Raw genomic sequence first — 14,106 nt, 5'->3', positions numbered from 1 at the left:
CTTTCTCATCAACTATGCATTTCAGCTCAGACTGCTCCTGATTGGATGTTTACTGGCTGATTGCATCAGTCTCATTCTAAGTATACCTTTTCGCTCTGGCGTTCTTAAAAATCAGGCTCTCAGGCAATTTCTAGGATTTTGAAACTAAAGCTTTGAGCTCCAACAGTCATACATTTAGCGAACCGGTAACTGAGCTTCCTGATTCTACCTGTCTTCACGCTGTGTGCTTAAGCTTTTATTATTTGCATATATGAATCATATCATCAGCACTTTGAACGAGAGGGAACATGTAATTATTTCTATACATGCGTGTCTATATGAATATGTCCTCAGCCTGGAGGTGACCTTGCAGAAGCGCAGTGAGGGACCCATGTGGTCGGAGCTGGTGATGGGAGACAGGAGAGGGGAGTATGTGATGAGTGACGAGCAGGCCGCCCTCATCCACGAGAGGCTGACCCACCTCACCTCCGAAGACCTGGTGAGGCTGATTCTCCATGTGCATCACTGATAACTCCAGTTGTATACAAACATCCTGCCTTCCATGCATTAAATTACTGAAAACTTTGCAGAGCAGCCCCATCCTGTCCGAAGTTATGAAGGAGAATAATAAAAGTGAAGTAGGAGACAGGACCAGTGTTCCTGATGGCAGCAGTCCAAACTTTAAATCAAAAGTGTTTGTCTCCTTGTGAGTGAGAATGTGCTCATAAATTAGATGGTAATTTATCTTTACAACATAAAAGTGTGCAAGGTTCACATTTTGTCCTGAAGGTTTTGCTGAAGGAAAAATCCTTGAAGGAATAAGAATTAACTCCATAACTTTTGGAACATTCTGCTTATTAGACTTTGATATTTACAAAAAGATGCAGAATACAGCAGAGTTATACGGTATGGATAAAATCTTCTATTATGGTCATACAGCACAATATTAATAATATAATATCTATATATCATGATTATAGTATATTTTCTGGAAACTCAGTTGAGAAACTGTTGATGAATAACAAGATGTCTGTGTGTTACGGTATATATCATCGTATAGCAAAAAGTTTTTCAGTGTTTGAAAATATTATTCAAACATAAAACTTGGGTGATGCATTGATTTTTCTAGTGGGGTAGGTTTGTTTTCTCCAGGGCTTTTCTCATGACCTCCCATACATTTCTTATTAAAGTTCACCCTTCTAGCTTTCAGCCTCCCTCCTTCCTCCGAGGCCTCTCATCGTCATCCCTCTCCTCTTCAGTTGCTCTGAGTCCTCTTCCTCCGTCAGTCTTGTACACATCATAACACTCTGGTCTCCGGAGTCCCTCTCAGTCTCATGTTCGACAGCGTTTTTAGCCACTTCCTCTCTCACCATCACCCTTCATTAGTATCATCTGGGTCCACTTGAGGGCTTCACTGCAAATCAAGCCTTTCACATGTTAATAAATGCAAAACAAGTGTAACCCGAGCCTCTGTCTTGTTATCCTGTTCCTCCTTTTTGTCCAGAATGGTAACCCTGACAGGGACAAGCCCCCTTGTAACTCTCAGGAGCTGGAGGACTGTGATGGGTTTCCAGAAGACAGCTCTAGCCTCACACACTTTGATGGAGAATCGCTCATGCCCACTCAGGTGGTGAGTAACACCTCTCTCCTTCACCGGTACACACTTTCATTCTGAAATCCTTCAAGTCTGAGCTCTCATATTAAACATTTTCAGTTGTTTCTGTCGGCTCTTTCTATCTTTCATTCCCCTCAAGTATGTTATTGGCTACCTGATGCTCACCGCCTTTATGAGAGCATGTTTTTTTATTCAACCCTGCTTTCAGTGCGTAAGCCAGTGCTGGCCTTACCCTTTAACAAGCCACTTGACCAGAGAGCTCTGCAAACGTCCAGTAAAGAAGAGACAGGCACACCAACTAATTTTCCTCACCCCTCCTCATGACTAGAATAGTAAGAAGCTAAACCATTGTAGCCAACATCTATTTTTATAAACACTCATTCTATGAATATATTCATCAGGGTACAACATGTCATTTGGCAGGGTTGTCTGGTGGTTGGAGAGGCTGTCCTTCTAATTGAGAAGTCACAAGTTGTATCCCAAAAAGTTTCTGCCAGCACATGAGTTGGTTTAGATTTGCTGATTCCTGATTAGATTCCTGTTTGGTACCTTCATTATTTATGTTGTTCTGTTGTTGAGTCATATATCTCGACTCTTTGCTTTTTGAACGAGAAATAAGCAGACCGGTTGGCTTGCTTCCAAAGTTATATAGTATCACTCTTATAAAATGTGCTCTGCATCAAAGGGATCTTTACTCGTTATCGCTTTGTTGATATATACCTGCTATGGTCTACCTACTGGGATGTCTGTCTCAGGTGCAGTAAGCCTTAACTTCTCAAGTAAATGGTTACTGTGGATTTGTTTGCTTTATTGCATTATAGGCATTTACTCTGTCCAACTGACATTAAATTGCCTTTTTTGTCTACTACAGCATACATACTGTATCTGCTTTGTAAGTCACTTGTCCTGTTTTCTCCTTTGAGAAAAATTTAGAACCCAAAAGGGAGAAATGTGTATTTTAGAGTCTTTGATTTCATGATCGTGCCCCCTAGTTTTACGTTATTTTGATTAAGTACTGTTCCATCATCTTCTTACATAGCTGGAGACCTTATTTCAATGCAGCAAATCAGATCTTGAATAAAGTCATAACGTGGCGTTCAATCATAGGCAGAGCAGACGGTCACACTGAGCCTGATTGCATCCTGCTACACAACACAAGAGCCACAGACTCTGAACAACAACCCACATTAACTTAACTGCTAAAGTCTCCTTATCTAATTTACAAACATGATCACAGGTCTTGTCCTTCACCTCAGCTTGTTTAACGAGCCACCAAACAAACATTCATCAGGGAAAAGTGCACCGCTATCATCGGTTGGCAGGCTAGAGAGCTAATTAGTTGCTCATTCTCTAGCACATTAAAACAGCATGTTAACATTCCTGAAAACGTCACTTTGGTCCGGTCAGATGTGCTGGTTTGGTCGTTGCTCTTCAAAATTCCTGTTAGTGACATGCTGTCTGTCCATGACTTGTAGCTACAGCAGTTTGTTTACTTTGTCTCCGTTCTGTGTGGTTTAACACCAGCTAATGTCAATCAGACCAGCCTCTAACACAAAAACAGGAATTTCTAATATGTTTTCTTTATTCTAATAATAAAAAAACTATTAACAATGCATTTAAAAACATGTAGTCATTATTTTTATTATTTATGACTGCAAAAAGGGATGATTAAATGTAATTTCAGATAGACTTCAATATAGAATACACTTTACTGTTATGTGGATTATAATGGCTATGGAAGTTTAATATAAAATGTTCCTCCAGTATTTTGTAATTGTATGTTTTAGCAGCTGAGCTGTGAATGATTTTATTGCAGAAGCCTTCTAGCTGTGGTATAATGGGTGCTTATGTACATTTGTTCTGAAGTGCTGCGCAGTGAAATCTCAGTCTTGTATTATGTCATTTTTCAACCTTCCCTTAGGCATTTAGAGGTTTTTGCTCATTAACAGCATTCATTGAGGAAGGTAAGAGGTTGTCTTGTTTACTTACTCCATCCAGATTTTCCCTGAATATGTGAGGAAAAAAACAACAACTGTCTAGCTGCAGGCAAGTTAATCTATTTTAGTTGGAGAAAACTACTACTACTTATATTTCACATTCACATTGTACACTTCCAAAATTGCCGATAGCACAAAAAATAAAAATATTTTGCTCCAAGACGTATTTCAAAAAGCAAAGCTATAACAACTTTGCCTCCATATTTTGAAAATACTGATATAAATATTGAAAAGCAGATACGTAGCAGTTTTCAAAAGCTCTATTCATTTGTGGACATTAGTCAATGTCCGTCACTGATGCTCCACTTACAGCAGTTTCTCTGTTTCATTTGCACAAAATAATATATGTGTTTATGGATAAGAATTCCCCATCACAAAAACTCACACAACGGTCAAAAATGAACCCTTTCACTATGTAATGAAAGGCTAATAATGAGTATTGAATATAAGGTACAGTGTTTCTACTCAGGCTGTGATGAAGGTCTTGATGTGAATGAAAGCTCTTAAATGTTTCTCCCTCCATTTACTCTGCAAATAGTACATCCAGGCAAGCTGCTGCCCTTAAATAAGGTGGATTGTGACCGTACCTGTTTGTTCCACATGTGTGCTAACATGTGAGTCAATGTAGGTGTGTGTGTGTGTGTGTGGATGTTTGCCTGTGTTTATCTCATCCACGAAGCCTTACCCTTCTATTTTTCTCCTTCCCCTCATTGTATCCACCTTAATGCTTCAGTCGCTCGCCTGCCCACCGGGATATATATTTGCTGACCTCTTTTAAAAACCTTTCAGCTTAAAATTGTAGCACCTCCTATTAATTAAGCATCTTTTATTGATCTCCTCCTCTTCGGTTCCGGTCTCAGTTGAAAAGATGGAAAATGGTTTTTATGTGCGTTTCCCAGAGGGAGGCTGTGAGTCATTTCCACTGGCCATATGTGTAATACCTTTTACAATAGAGGATAACTACTCATCTGGTAACTGGGGGTGGGAAAAAAAAAAATCGATTCACTCAAAGCCACTGGAACCTTGAAATAGTAAAAATGCATTTACGATATCAAAATTGAGTATTTCATTAAGCATCCGCAAAAATCTGAGTGAAAATAAACGTTCATAACTTTTAGAAAACCTAATTCAAAAACAGCTCATTTGGCTGCTCAAACCATTTCTCAGGATTGTGGGGGCGTTATCAGGTCACGCTTGATTGACAGCTCCCTTTCTGCTCAAGTACCAGTTTATTTTTCACTCAATCACTAAAATGTTTTGCTGCCATGGAATAAACTACCAAATCAATCAAATGGACCCTACTTGGTTAGAAAGCTTGACTAATCGACTAACTGGCAGACTAGGTTAGACGACCCAAATCTGTGTTTTTATTTAACTATATCTCCCGGAGTATGGTGCTAATAGTTCTAGCATTTTCCATTCACTTACATGAAATGGTTAGCATTAGCTTTTCTGTGCGAAACTTTTGAGCTTATTATAAACTACCCCAGTAGTCTGCTTGTTATCTTGACTAATTGGCTAACTAGCAGACTAGAGTAGACCACAAATATCTGTGTTTTTATTGAACTATACCTAAATGTTTTAGCATCCATTCACTTACATCAAACAATAAGCGTTGATTATTACAGATTTGGGTGGTTTACTTTGATGGTCAAAAGTGACCTGCGACCAGATTTCCGCCTCTTCAGGCGCACATCCTCTGCTCTCCATTTTATCATGGCTGGGGTCATGACCTAGAGCTTCTAGTGTTCCTGTTTTGGCTGGCAAGTGCAACTTCTTACCATGTTGTCTTTAGAGCGTTTGGCATCCCACGTTCCACAGGGTCGCACACAAAAAAATCAGGCTCAAAACAGGGTCATCTGCTTTCCACCATCTGATGAGCTTCAAAGAACTGGTGCTGGCTTTGAACGTCTGGCTGGATCTGCAGCATTCACCAGGGTTGTGGGCTGCAATACAATATAGCAGCCAAAGTTGCATGAAATTCAGTTTGAGGTGGCAAGGTGACCAAAATGAACCACAACCATTAAAAACACCCTGTATTCACCCAAAACTCATGTTATTCCACACCATTTATCATGTGATTCCTCAGCCAGAGAAGGTCATCACAGCTGATGCAAACCTCCAAAAGAAATATTTCTAACTGTGACTCTTCGTTTTTCATAGCAGACAGTCAGACTCACACTTAAGACACTCCAGACTGGGATAGCTGACTTTTCCTTCACATGGCCCAACTGCCGAAAAGGCGTCACACGTGTCTAGTGGCAAACGGCGGTTCCACTTGAAGTTGCCATCTCCTGAAAGTACCGGTCAGTTGGATGAGGAGCAGGAGTGACAGTTGCGCGTGTGCATCTGTAGTTATATGACAGGTGTGAACATGAATGACAGGCGTCAAGAATTGTCCAATAACATTAGATAAAAAAAAAACATAAAAACAATACCAATTCTCTGCCAATAAAAGTGTCTGGAGCGCAGAGAGCTGTGGAAAATCTGAAGCGATCAATTAGAGAGCAGCCTCAGAGATGGAGACACACTTGAGCTTGTGGAACAGGCACTGGGGCCAGATGACCGAGGTGGTCGGCTTCAGCCAGACTTGCAGTGTGGGGAACAGCTGTGTGGGCGCATTGCCACTGCTCTTTCAGCGCCAAACAACACTACTCCAGCTCTTCATGACCATGATTATTATTAAGGAGACACATTAAAGTCAAAACCCATTCACACAAGTTTTTTGATTGAAGCTTAATTTCATGTAAATAGTTTCAATTGCTATTGCTAATAGTGTTAATAGTTATTAACAATATAGCCTTTGATCTGTCTCCATAACATTGTTAAACCCATTGGAAAGTAACGGAAATGTTATGTTAGAATTTTCTTTGTAGATATTAGTTTCCATCAGTCAGTGCTCATCAGTTTCTGAAAAAGAATTATCGAAAACAAACAAATTTCTTTCTGTTTTTATCATTTATATTTTCTCATCTGTTATTTCTAATAAATTTAACAGCCTCTCCTCCCTGGCCTCATCCCGCCTGTCCCTCTCCTCTGCCCTATTCCCTTCCCCCTCCAGCAGTTCCAATATGGCGTCATACCATTGCCTTTTTGGTGGCCCTGGCTCCTCTGACCCTGACACTCTCCCTGGTCTGGCTCAGATGGCACTGAATCAAGGGACGCTGATTCAGAAACAGAAGGGTTCTCTCCCAAGCAGGGCACAAAATTAGCGCCAGCCACCAGCCAAATGCTGGTAAAATATGCAAATGGCTGTTAGATTGGCTTCACTCTGCTCTCACTACTTCACAAAAAACAATGGTAATCTATTGAGTGATTGGTAAAATTTGAACATTCGCTAGCCATTTGGGTGGTGGACAAAAAAAGTTAACTTTATACCCTGCTCCCCAGGCTGAGGTAATGAGGCAGGAGGCTGAATAGCATGCCACCTGTTGCCTGATCCATGAAAGAACCACATCTATGTTCCAGCAGTTGGCTCCACTGATTCATGCCACTCCCCGAGCCCCTGCACACATTACAATTTATATAAAATATTTGTAGTGCACAATTCATGTAGTGTTCATTTCACATGCTAAATACAGCAAAGAAAATACTCGAAGAGATCAATAACTGTGATATTTCATCTGTGCTTTCACTATATTGGACTATAGTTAAATACAGTGAATCCAAACCTTGTATGTCTAAGATTTCCCTCTTCTTGGCTGCTCAAGCACGACTCCCCACACCAGCAAGGCCCCTCTCTTTCAACACAGCTGTACAATATATAATAGTAAAATCTATTAGTATCATTAGCAATGTTGATAGATGGCAATGTAGAAAAAAAAGATAAAGTGTAATTTTTCTTTTGTTATGAATACACATCAAAATGATAATAATATAACTTTATTTGTATAGCACCTTTCATACAAGAAATGCAGCATAATGCATAAGTGCACCATATGAAAAGGACAGAAAAAGAAACTTCAACAGATCATCAAAAGTTAAACAGAAAATTACTTACATAATTTTTGGAAATATAACTCAGGATATACATGATTTAACTTTTTCACATGGTCTAGTGTTAAAAAAGTAAACAAAAATCGCAATAAATTGTAATATGGAATCGCAATACTTGAAGAATTGCAATACTTAAAGAATCAGCACCCAAGTATTGTTACTAATTTGGGGCGGCAGCGGCGGGCTAACCCATTGTTGCTAAATTTGGGGCTAACCTTCACTTTTCCAGCAGTTTGGGAAATAACAGACGAGAGTTTTCTCGGTCTTGAGAGGCTGCAGCATTGATTAACCAACACACTGCAGTCTGTACTGTACATTTACTGCCAGACTGACAACTTACTGCTAACCTTTTCCTCTGCTCCGCTCGCATTCACCATCACTTTTCTGCCGCTCGCTCTCTCACACTCGCCCAACCACACACTCGCTATGCACACACATTATGCACTGCCCTATTCCTTAAAGGAGCTACATTACTCTTAACAGCACCTTTCACATAGATTTGCTTTGAAGAATGAGGAGAGGGAGGATTCTGGGATTTGATGCACTAGTCGACAGCTCAAAACAATTCCAGGGTAACAAGGGTGTTATCGTGCTTGTACAGTGTGCGAGTGAAAAATCATTAGTAGCCAACTGAAATTAGTGATGGTGTGAAATTTCAGCAGTGGTGGTCATAATTCTGCAGCAGCACACCACTCATGACATGGTCGGTACCAATGGATGGCCTAGTTTCATATGATACCCGTATCTTCACTGTAGCTTTAAAACTGAGCCCGCTGCAGCCTCTGAGAGACAATAATGTCAGCCGAGGACACAGCTAAAATTTATACCTCTGTGTTATATCCCTCTCTTAAACTAGAACAATTGTAATTTTTGTGAAAGCCCACTATTTATTTAAATCGGCCTGTGTGAGTGTGATACTGCTGGGCTCACGCTATTGACTCCAGCGAGTGAAAACACAAACATGGTGTGAAACTCTTTCATTGTGTTGGCACCGTCAACCAAGACAGGTGTGACTCCGCGAGCCAATCAACATCTTACAATAGCAGAGCACAGAGAGCACCTCTATCTACTGTGTTTTTGTGTAAAATGGACAATGATACCAGTTTTAAAATAATCAGTTTCCCTTTGATTCAAAGAAGGGACACTAATTCAATGTGATTTCAAAGGGACCAACAGCCTGAGGGAAAGTGATTTTACCATCATACAGTTATGATCACATAGCGCAGACTGGATGATATCAAAGGTCATCGTGTCTGAATGTTGTTTGATCTAACTGGTTTCTCTACGGTCAAACTAATCAACCTGGGCAGTTTAAAAGGACTCGAAAAATCTCTGGCAGGAGAGAGTCTAAACAAACAGAGATTTGTCCTCTGGCTGTAAAGGCGAGTGAACGCCAGCCTTGCAGGAACATGATGGAAGCGATGATGGTGAGCTGGCATTTCAGCTGTTATTACGGACATCTGGCCTTTGTGTACAGATGCATTTGCTTTTGGTCTTGTAATGTGACCCTCTCACTTCCTCTCCTCCATCTACAAAGCCTTTAAACCCTTTGATAAGAAGAGTATTCACTAAAAAGCTTTCTGTAGACTCAGAACAGGTACAAGTAATGTATTCTTGCCTATACTGAACCCAATTATAGTGCTTCATACAGTGTACATCAATAAAACAACCCCTACAATCAGACAATGTTCAGTATCCTTACAAAATATTCTCAACATAAGGTTCAACTTACTGAATAGAGTTACTCTCTTTTAATGCTCAGCTCCATCTGCAGTGCAAGGCCACATGATGTGGTTGGAGACAACAATAAGTTGTTGTCTGCTGTTTCCAAGGCCAAGACAGAACCATCAATGCAATATATAATATATATTGTATTAACTTTTCCTGCTATACACAAGACACCTTTTAAAAAAACATTTTAGTATTATTATTTTTTAAATGGACCCAGATCTTTTTAGCCTGGTTTCAGACCTCTGAATCCCACATCTTTCATTTTTTTCAGCAATTCAAATGCTGTAGTTGAAATTAGAGCTTTGTATGCAGGGTTAAGAACAAGGGTAGCTCTTAAATCTGCATATTACTTCTATCATCATCATCTATCATCATAAATTGTGAATCTGTTTTCTCAATATGTGATCATTTTGTCTAGAAAATGACAGAAAGTATTGAAAACTGCCTATTCAAAGTCTTTTTTTTTTGTCCCACTAACAGCTCCGAACCCAAATATATTCATTTTGCTGTCACATAAGACAAAGAAAAGCAGCAGATTTTCACATTTGAGATGCAGGAACCAGCCAATGTTTGGTATTTTTTTTTTACTAGATAAGTACAGCCTCTGTACAGCTTATCAAAATAGCTGCAGATTCATTTTTTTTTTTCTGTCAACTGACTAGTTGATTAATCTACTATCATTTCATCACCACTGCTCCTAGCAACCACAACTGTAGCTTTTGTAAAAATGGTTTTGGTGGGACAGATATGTCACTCAACACTGATTAGGTTAGAACAAAACAAAATAACTTGAACACAATGATTAAATGATTAAGTGGAACAAAGTGGAATATGAGTCTGATTATCAGGTGAAGATCTTTCGGTCATTTAAACTGATTCCTTTATTAAATGTATATCCTGTAGTAAATATACAAAAGAATAACATAATAGACTGGAACAAACTGTGTTTTTTACCACAAGGTGTAAAGCAGACATGAAGTAGTCAAATGGCAAACCTGCTCATCCCATTGCATTCTGTTTCTGCTGTGTAAATACATCAATTACAGTACATTTAATGTCCTGCAGTGGAAAAGATATTTTTCTTTGCCTGGTGACAGACTACTTGAGACAAGTTCAGCTGTGTCTAGGTCATCCACCGGTTTTAATAAAAGCCCTCTGGACCCAAAGAACTGAGCGTATCTTTCATGTGTTTATCGCTCTCTTTGTAGAGTAGCGTATCTCGGTTCTGCAGGTAACATATTTGGATTCAACAGGTTAATCTGATGCTCTGTTCAGCTGCTGGCAGTTAAATCCTCCTCATTCAATAATGGCTGTGTAAAGAAACTGGATTCGAATAGAGCAGAAACTTCTTATGTTTATATGGATAGTTGAGCTCCTTTTTGTAGATGTTTTGATTTGCCTGATTGCTCTCTTGTAAGATGAAACCTGAACCTTCTACGGTACATATCTGACAAAATAAGCAGTCCAGAGGCTGTTGGAAAAGGTATACTGAAAAATAATGAGATAAAAGCCTTGTAATTGAATTTTTCCTTTTTTCAGAATGTGACCATTATCAAGCCACAGAGAAAATGGTATCATTTTTCAAGACTGAGGCAAAGTTAGATTCATATCAGTCGTATAATGGGAACGCTTAGTCACTGACTCTGAAAATGTCTTGCAAAACAAACTAAACCTACAGAGTTTGAGAACCTAGTTTTATTTTTCTGGGAAATGTAATTGCAGATTTAAATTTACTGCCAGAGATAATTAGTTTATTAGTTAGAACTCTAAGGGCAATATGCCACAATACGTCAGCATCTGTGAGTAAGGGCAAAGGATGTTATTATGTCTTAGAGTGTCAGATATTGAGAAAGAGGTAAGTAGATTTTCTGCAAGTATCAAAGCTTATCCATAAGATTATATCTTCTCTTGTGTCAGAAGCAACTTCAACAAAACATTGTTGGGGATTATTAAGTTTAACAACATCATCAGGAGACTCAGAAATTTTGGTGAAATCTATGGGCCCTGTTTTTGTGGATGCACAACGACCAGTGCAAGCAGTGCTTTGTTTGGTATTTTCCTGACCTTTAAACTCGCTTTGGAGGAGAGGCAGCACAAAGTGAGTAGCTGTATTTTGGTTTAAATTTGGTCCTAGTCGTTGCTCTGAAAACAGATGTCTTAGAATGATGTCTGTTTCTTTTTTCACATCAATCTTCTGCTGCGTCATTGATGTTCATCAACAAGAGCAAACTAAATACTTGCTGGAAACATGGTGCAATAATGGATTAATGCTTGAAATATAAATAATTTATTTCAATTAAACACTGAAAATAACGTTGAATGTGGTTAAAGCAGGAAAGTCGGTAAATCAGTTGGCAGTGATCTATCAATGAATGTGGGTGATTCTTATAGTATCTTTTGTCCACAGCTGCTTTATACTGTATGAAAAGCTTCTCCTTCAGTTCATTAAATCCCTGCAGCATCTGAAGGCAGCAGGATCGATATATTGATAAATCTGCAGACTCTGAGAAGTGCTGCACCAGAGCACAGTGCCCTGACATGACACCAGGCTGCTACAGTATAACTACACACATCAGACTAGTTGCTTATAAGTCAATATTCTGCTTGAGATGTTGGGTTGCTAGCGTTCATCATAGCCTCTTTTCCAACCTTCTTTTTAGCAAAAGTTGTGCCGTGGGGCTCTGAACTATCCAGACATTCCCTGAAGAAAAACTTCAGAGCTAAGAGAGCAGTAATGTGACTGGCTTAGCGAGTATTTAATAACCACCACATCCACTGATCTATATTCTCCTTCACTCAGCCTTTTTGCACTTTTTTCCAGTCTTTTGCATATGAACCAAAATAGCAGGTGTGCACAGAGACGCCCACGCAGTCAGTGCCTCCAAAACCTACCACACCGCACTTGTCGTGGCGCTTGCAGGGTTAAAATAAGGCCCAATGTGTGTTCACTGTCTGTGTTTGGAATCAAATCCGTGGTACCGATGTAGAGCTGCAGCTTTTAGTTGATTCATTGATTGGTCGATCGACAAAAAAAGAATCTGCAACTATTGCGATAATCGAATAATTGTTTTTGTATGTTTTTTTTTTTTAAGGAAATACGGCAAAAAAATTACTGGTTGCAGCTTCTTAAATATGAGGAATTTAAGCTTTTTTGTGTCAAACATGACGGAAAGTGAATATCTTTGGAGTTTGGACTGTTGATCAGACAAAACGTCACATTTTAAGGCGTCACTTTGGGCTGTAAGAAATTATAACAAGATAGAACATGTAGGACATTTTATAGACAAAATAATTAATTGAGAAAGTAATCAGCAGTGAATGAAGATAATCGTTAGATGCAGTCCTAAGACAATGTCTGCCATGTTGTCTTTTCGTATCCTACTGATTAACATTCTTTAATTGCAGAGATTAACTAATTATTAAAAGAATTCGCTGCAGGGATTGTGATTAAACCTGCACATTCTCTGCCCTCCACGGCACATAAAATCATCTGATTTAAGTCATTTTAATTTAGCATACATTGTAGTTGTTTAATTTTTTTTTTTTTGTTGTTCATCACAAAACATGACCCTTTGCAATCACTGCCGTCATTGTCAGTCAACTTGCGCACAAACACAGGCTCCACTAAAGCATTAGCGAATGTCTGCTGTGCGCTCCAAGTCAAACACAAGTGGCAAGAAAATGAGTTCTAGAGTGGAGGAGTGATGGTTCGCTAAAAGGCTTGTCACTGTGCGCAACCGTCAACATATGGGCTGGTTTATGCTGAATTTTCAATGCCTGTCAAGTGTGTGTTGAGACGGGGAGGACAGCGCTGCCTGACAGCCTCCGAGACATGATGCTGGCAGTTGGATTCACGGGATGGGAGTTGAGTCTGAGTGAGAGATCGGTGTGAACAGTCAGATGTCAAGGAGCGATCATGTCGTAACAGCGGTCATTTTCTTTCCAAAACAAATGGAGTCAGACTAGAATAGCACCAGACTGCACACATGCAATTACTTGAAGTACATTCATGAGTGTGAGCTGAACGTGGAGCAAATACATAGACTTTTATGGTTGTTATCAGCTACTATGCAGAACAGCTTTTTACCCATAATGGCCATGTTCAGTGTCAGGATGGAGATCTGCTGCAAACTCCCTGTTTAATCAAACTGGTAACTATGTGGAATGAAAAAATGAAATGAAATGAAATATGAGCAGTGTAAACATTAATAAATTAAAACATATCAGTAATACATGTCCCCAAACCACCACCATCACGAAAATTAACACAAGTCTGTCAGTAAAAACATATAACATAGTCTAACTGACACTGATATCAAGATTAAAGAGATTTTAAAAATTAGATTAAACATACATCAGCCACAGTTCCCTTAAGGGAAATAAAATATGTACTGTGCAAATAATTTTTTAATTAAAATAAATACTTATCAGTGCTTTCTCACGGACAAACTGTGTTTTTAAATGACCTCAATCATATCATATATTGTCATATGTCATATAAATGTCTTGTACCTTATCGGTTGACATTTAGACTGATACCATAATATCTTTGATATGCTAATGTCAGCTGATATATCAGTCCAGCTCTAAGAGATAAAAAGCTAAAATAGAAAGATGGGGGGAAAAATGAGTGTATCAGCAATCCACATGGATGTGCATAACTGGTATTCATGGTTACTAATGGATCATGATGGCTGCCCCGTCACACCACTCCTCTTTAATATTTCTGCACGAAATATTGAATCAGAGATGCTAAACAGAAAAAGGAGAATGTCAATGGAAAGGTGT

The 14,106-nt window shown here is 39.1% G+C and overlaps 1 protein-coding gene across 1 annotated transcript in view; it reads left to right on the top strand.

The window, feature by feature from the left end:
- The window catches only part of nudcd1 (NudC domain containing 1), a 40,088-nt gene that overhangs the window by 20,323 nt on the left and 5,659 nt on the right, over positions 1 to 14,106 (top strand). Inside the window, exons 7-8 of the mRNA XM_044336269.1 lie at positions 334 to 478; positions 1,484 to 1,609. Coding sequence (XP_044192204.1) covers positions 334 to 478; positions 1,484 to 1,609 — 271 coding nt within the window. The remainder of the gene's footprint in view (positions 1 to 333; positions 479 to 1,483; positions 1,610 to 14,106) is intronic.

The sequence above is a fragment of the Thunnus albacares genome, chromosome 19 (assembly GCF_914725855.1).
Source record: "Thunnus albacares chromosome 19, fThuAlb1.1, whole genome shotgun sequence".
NCBI classification, from domain to species: domain Eukaryota; kingdom Metazoa; phylum Chordata; class Actinopteri; order Scombriformes; family Scombridae; genus Thunnus; species Thunnus albacares.
This window is presented reverse-complemented; position numbering and strand designations above follow the sequence as displayed.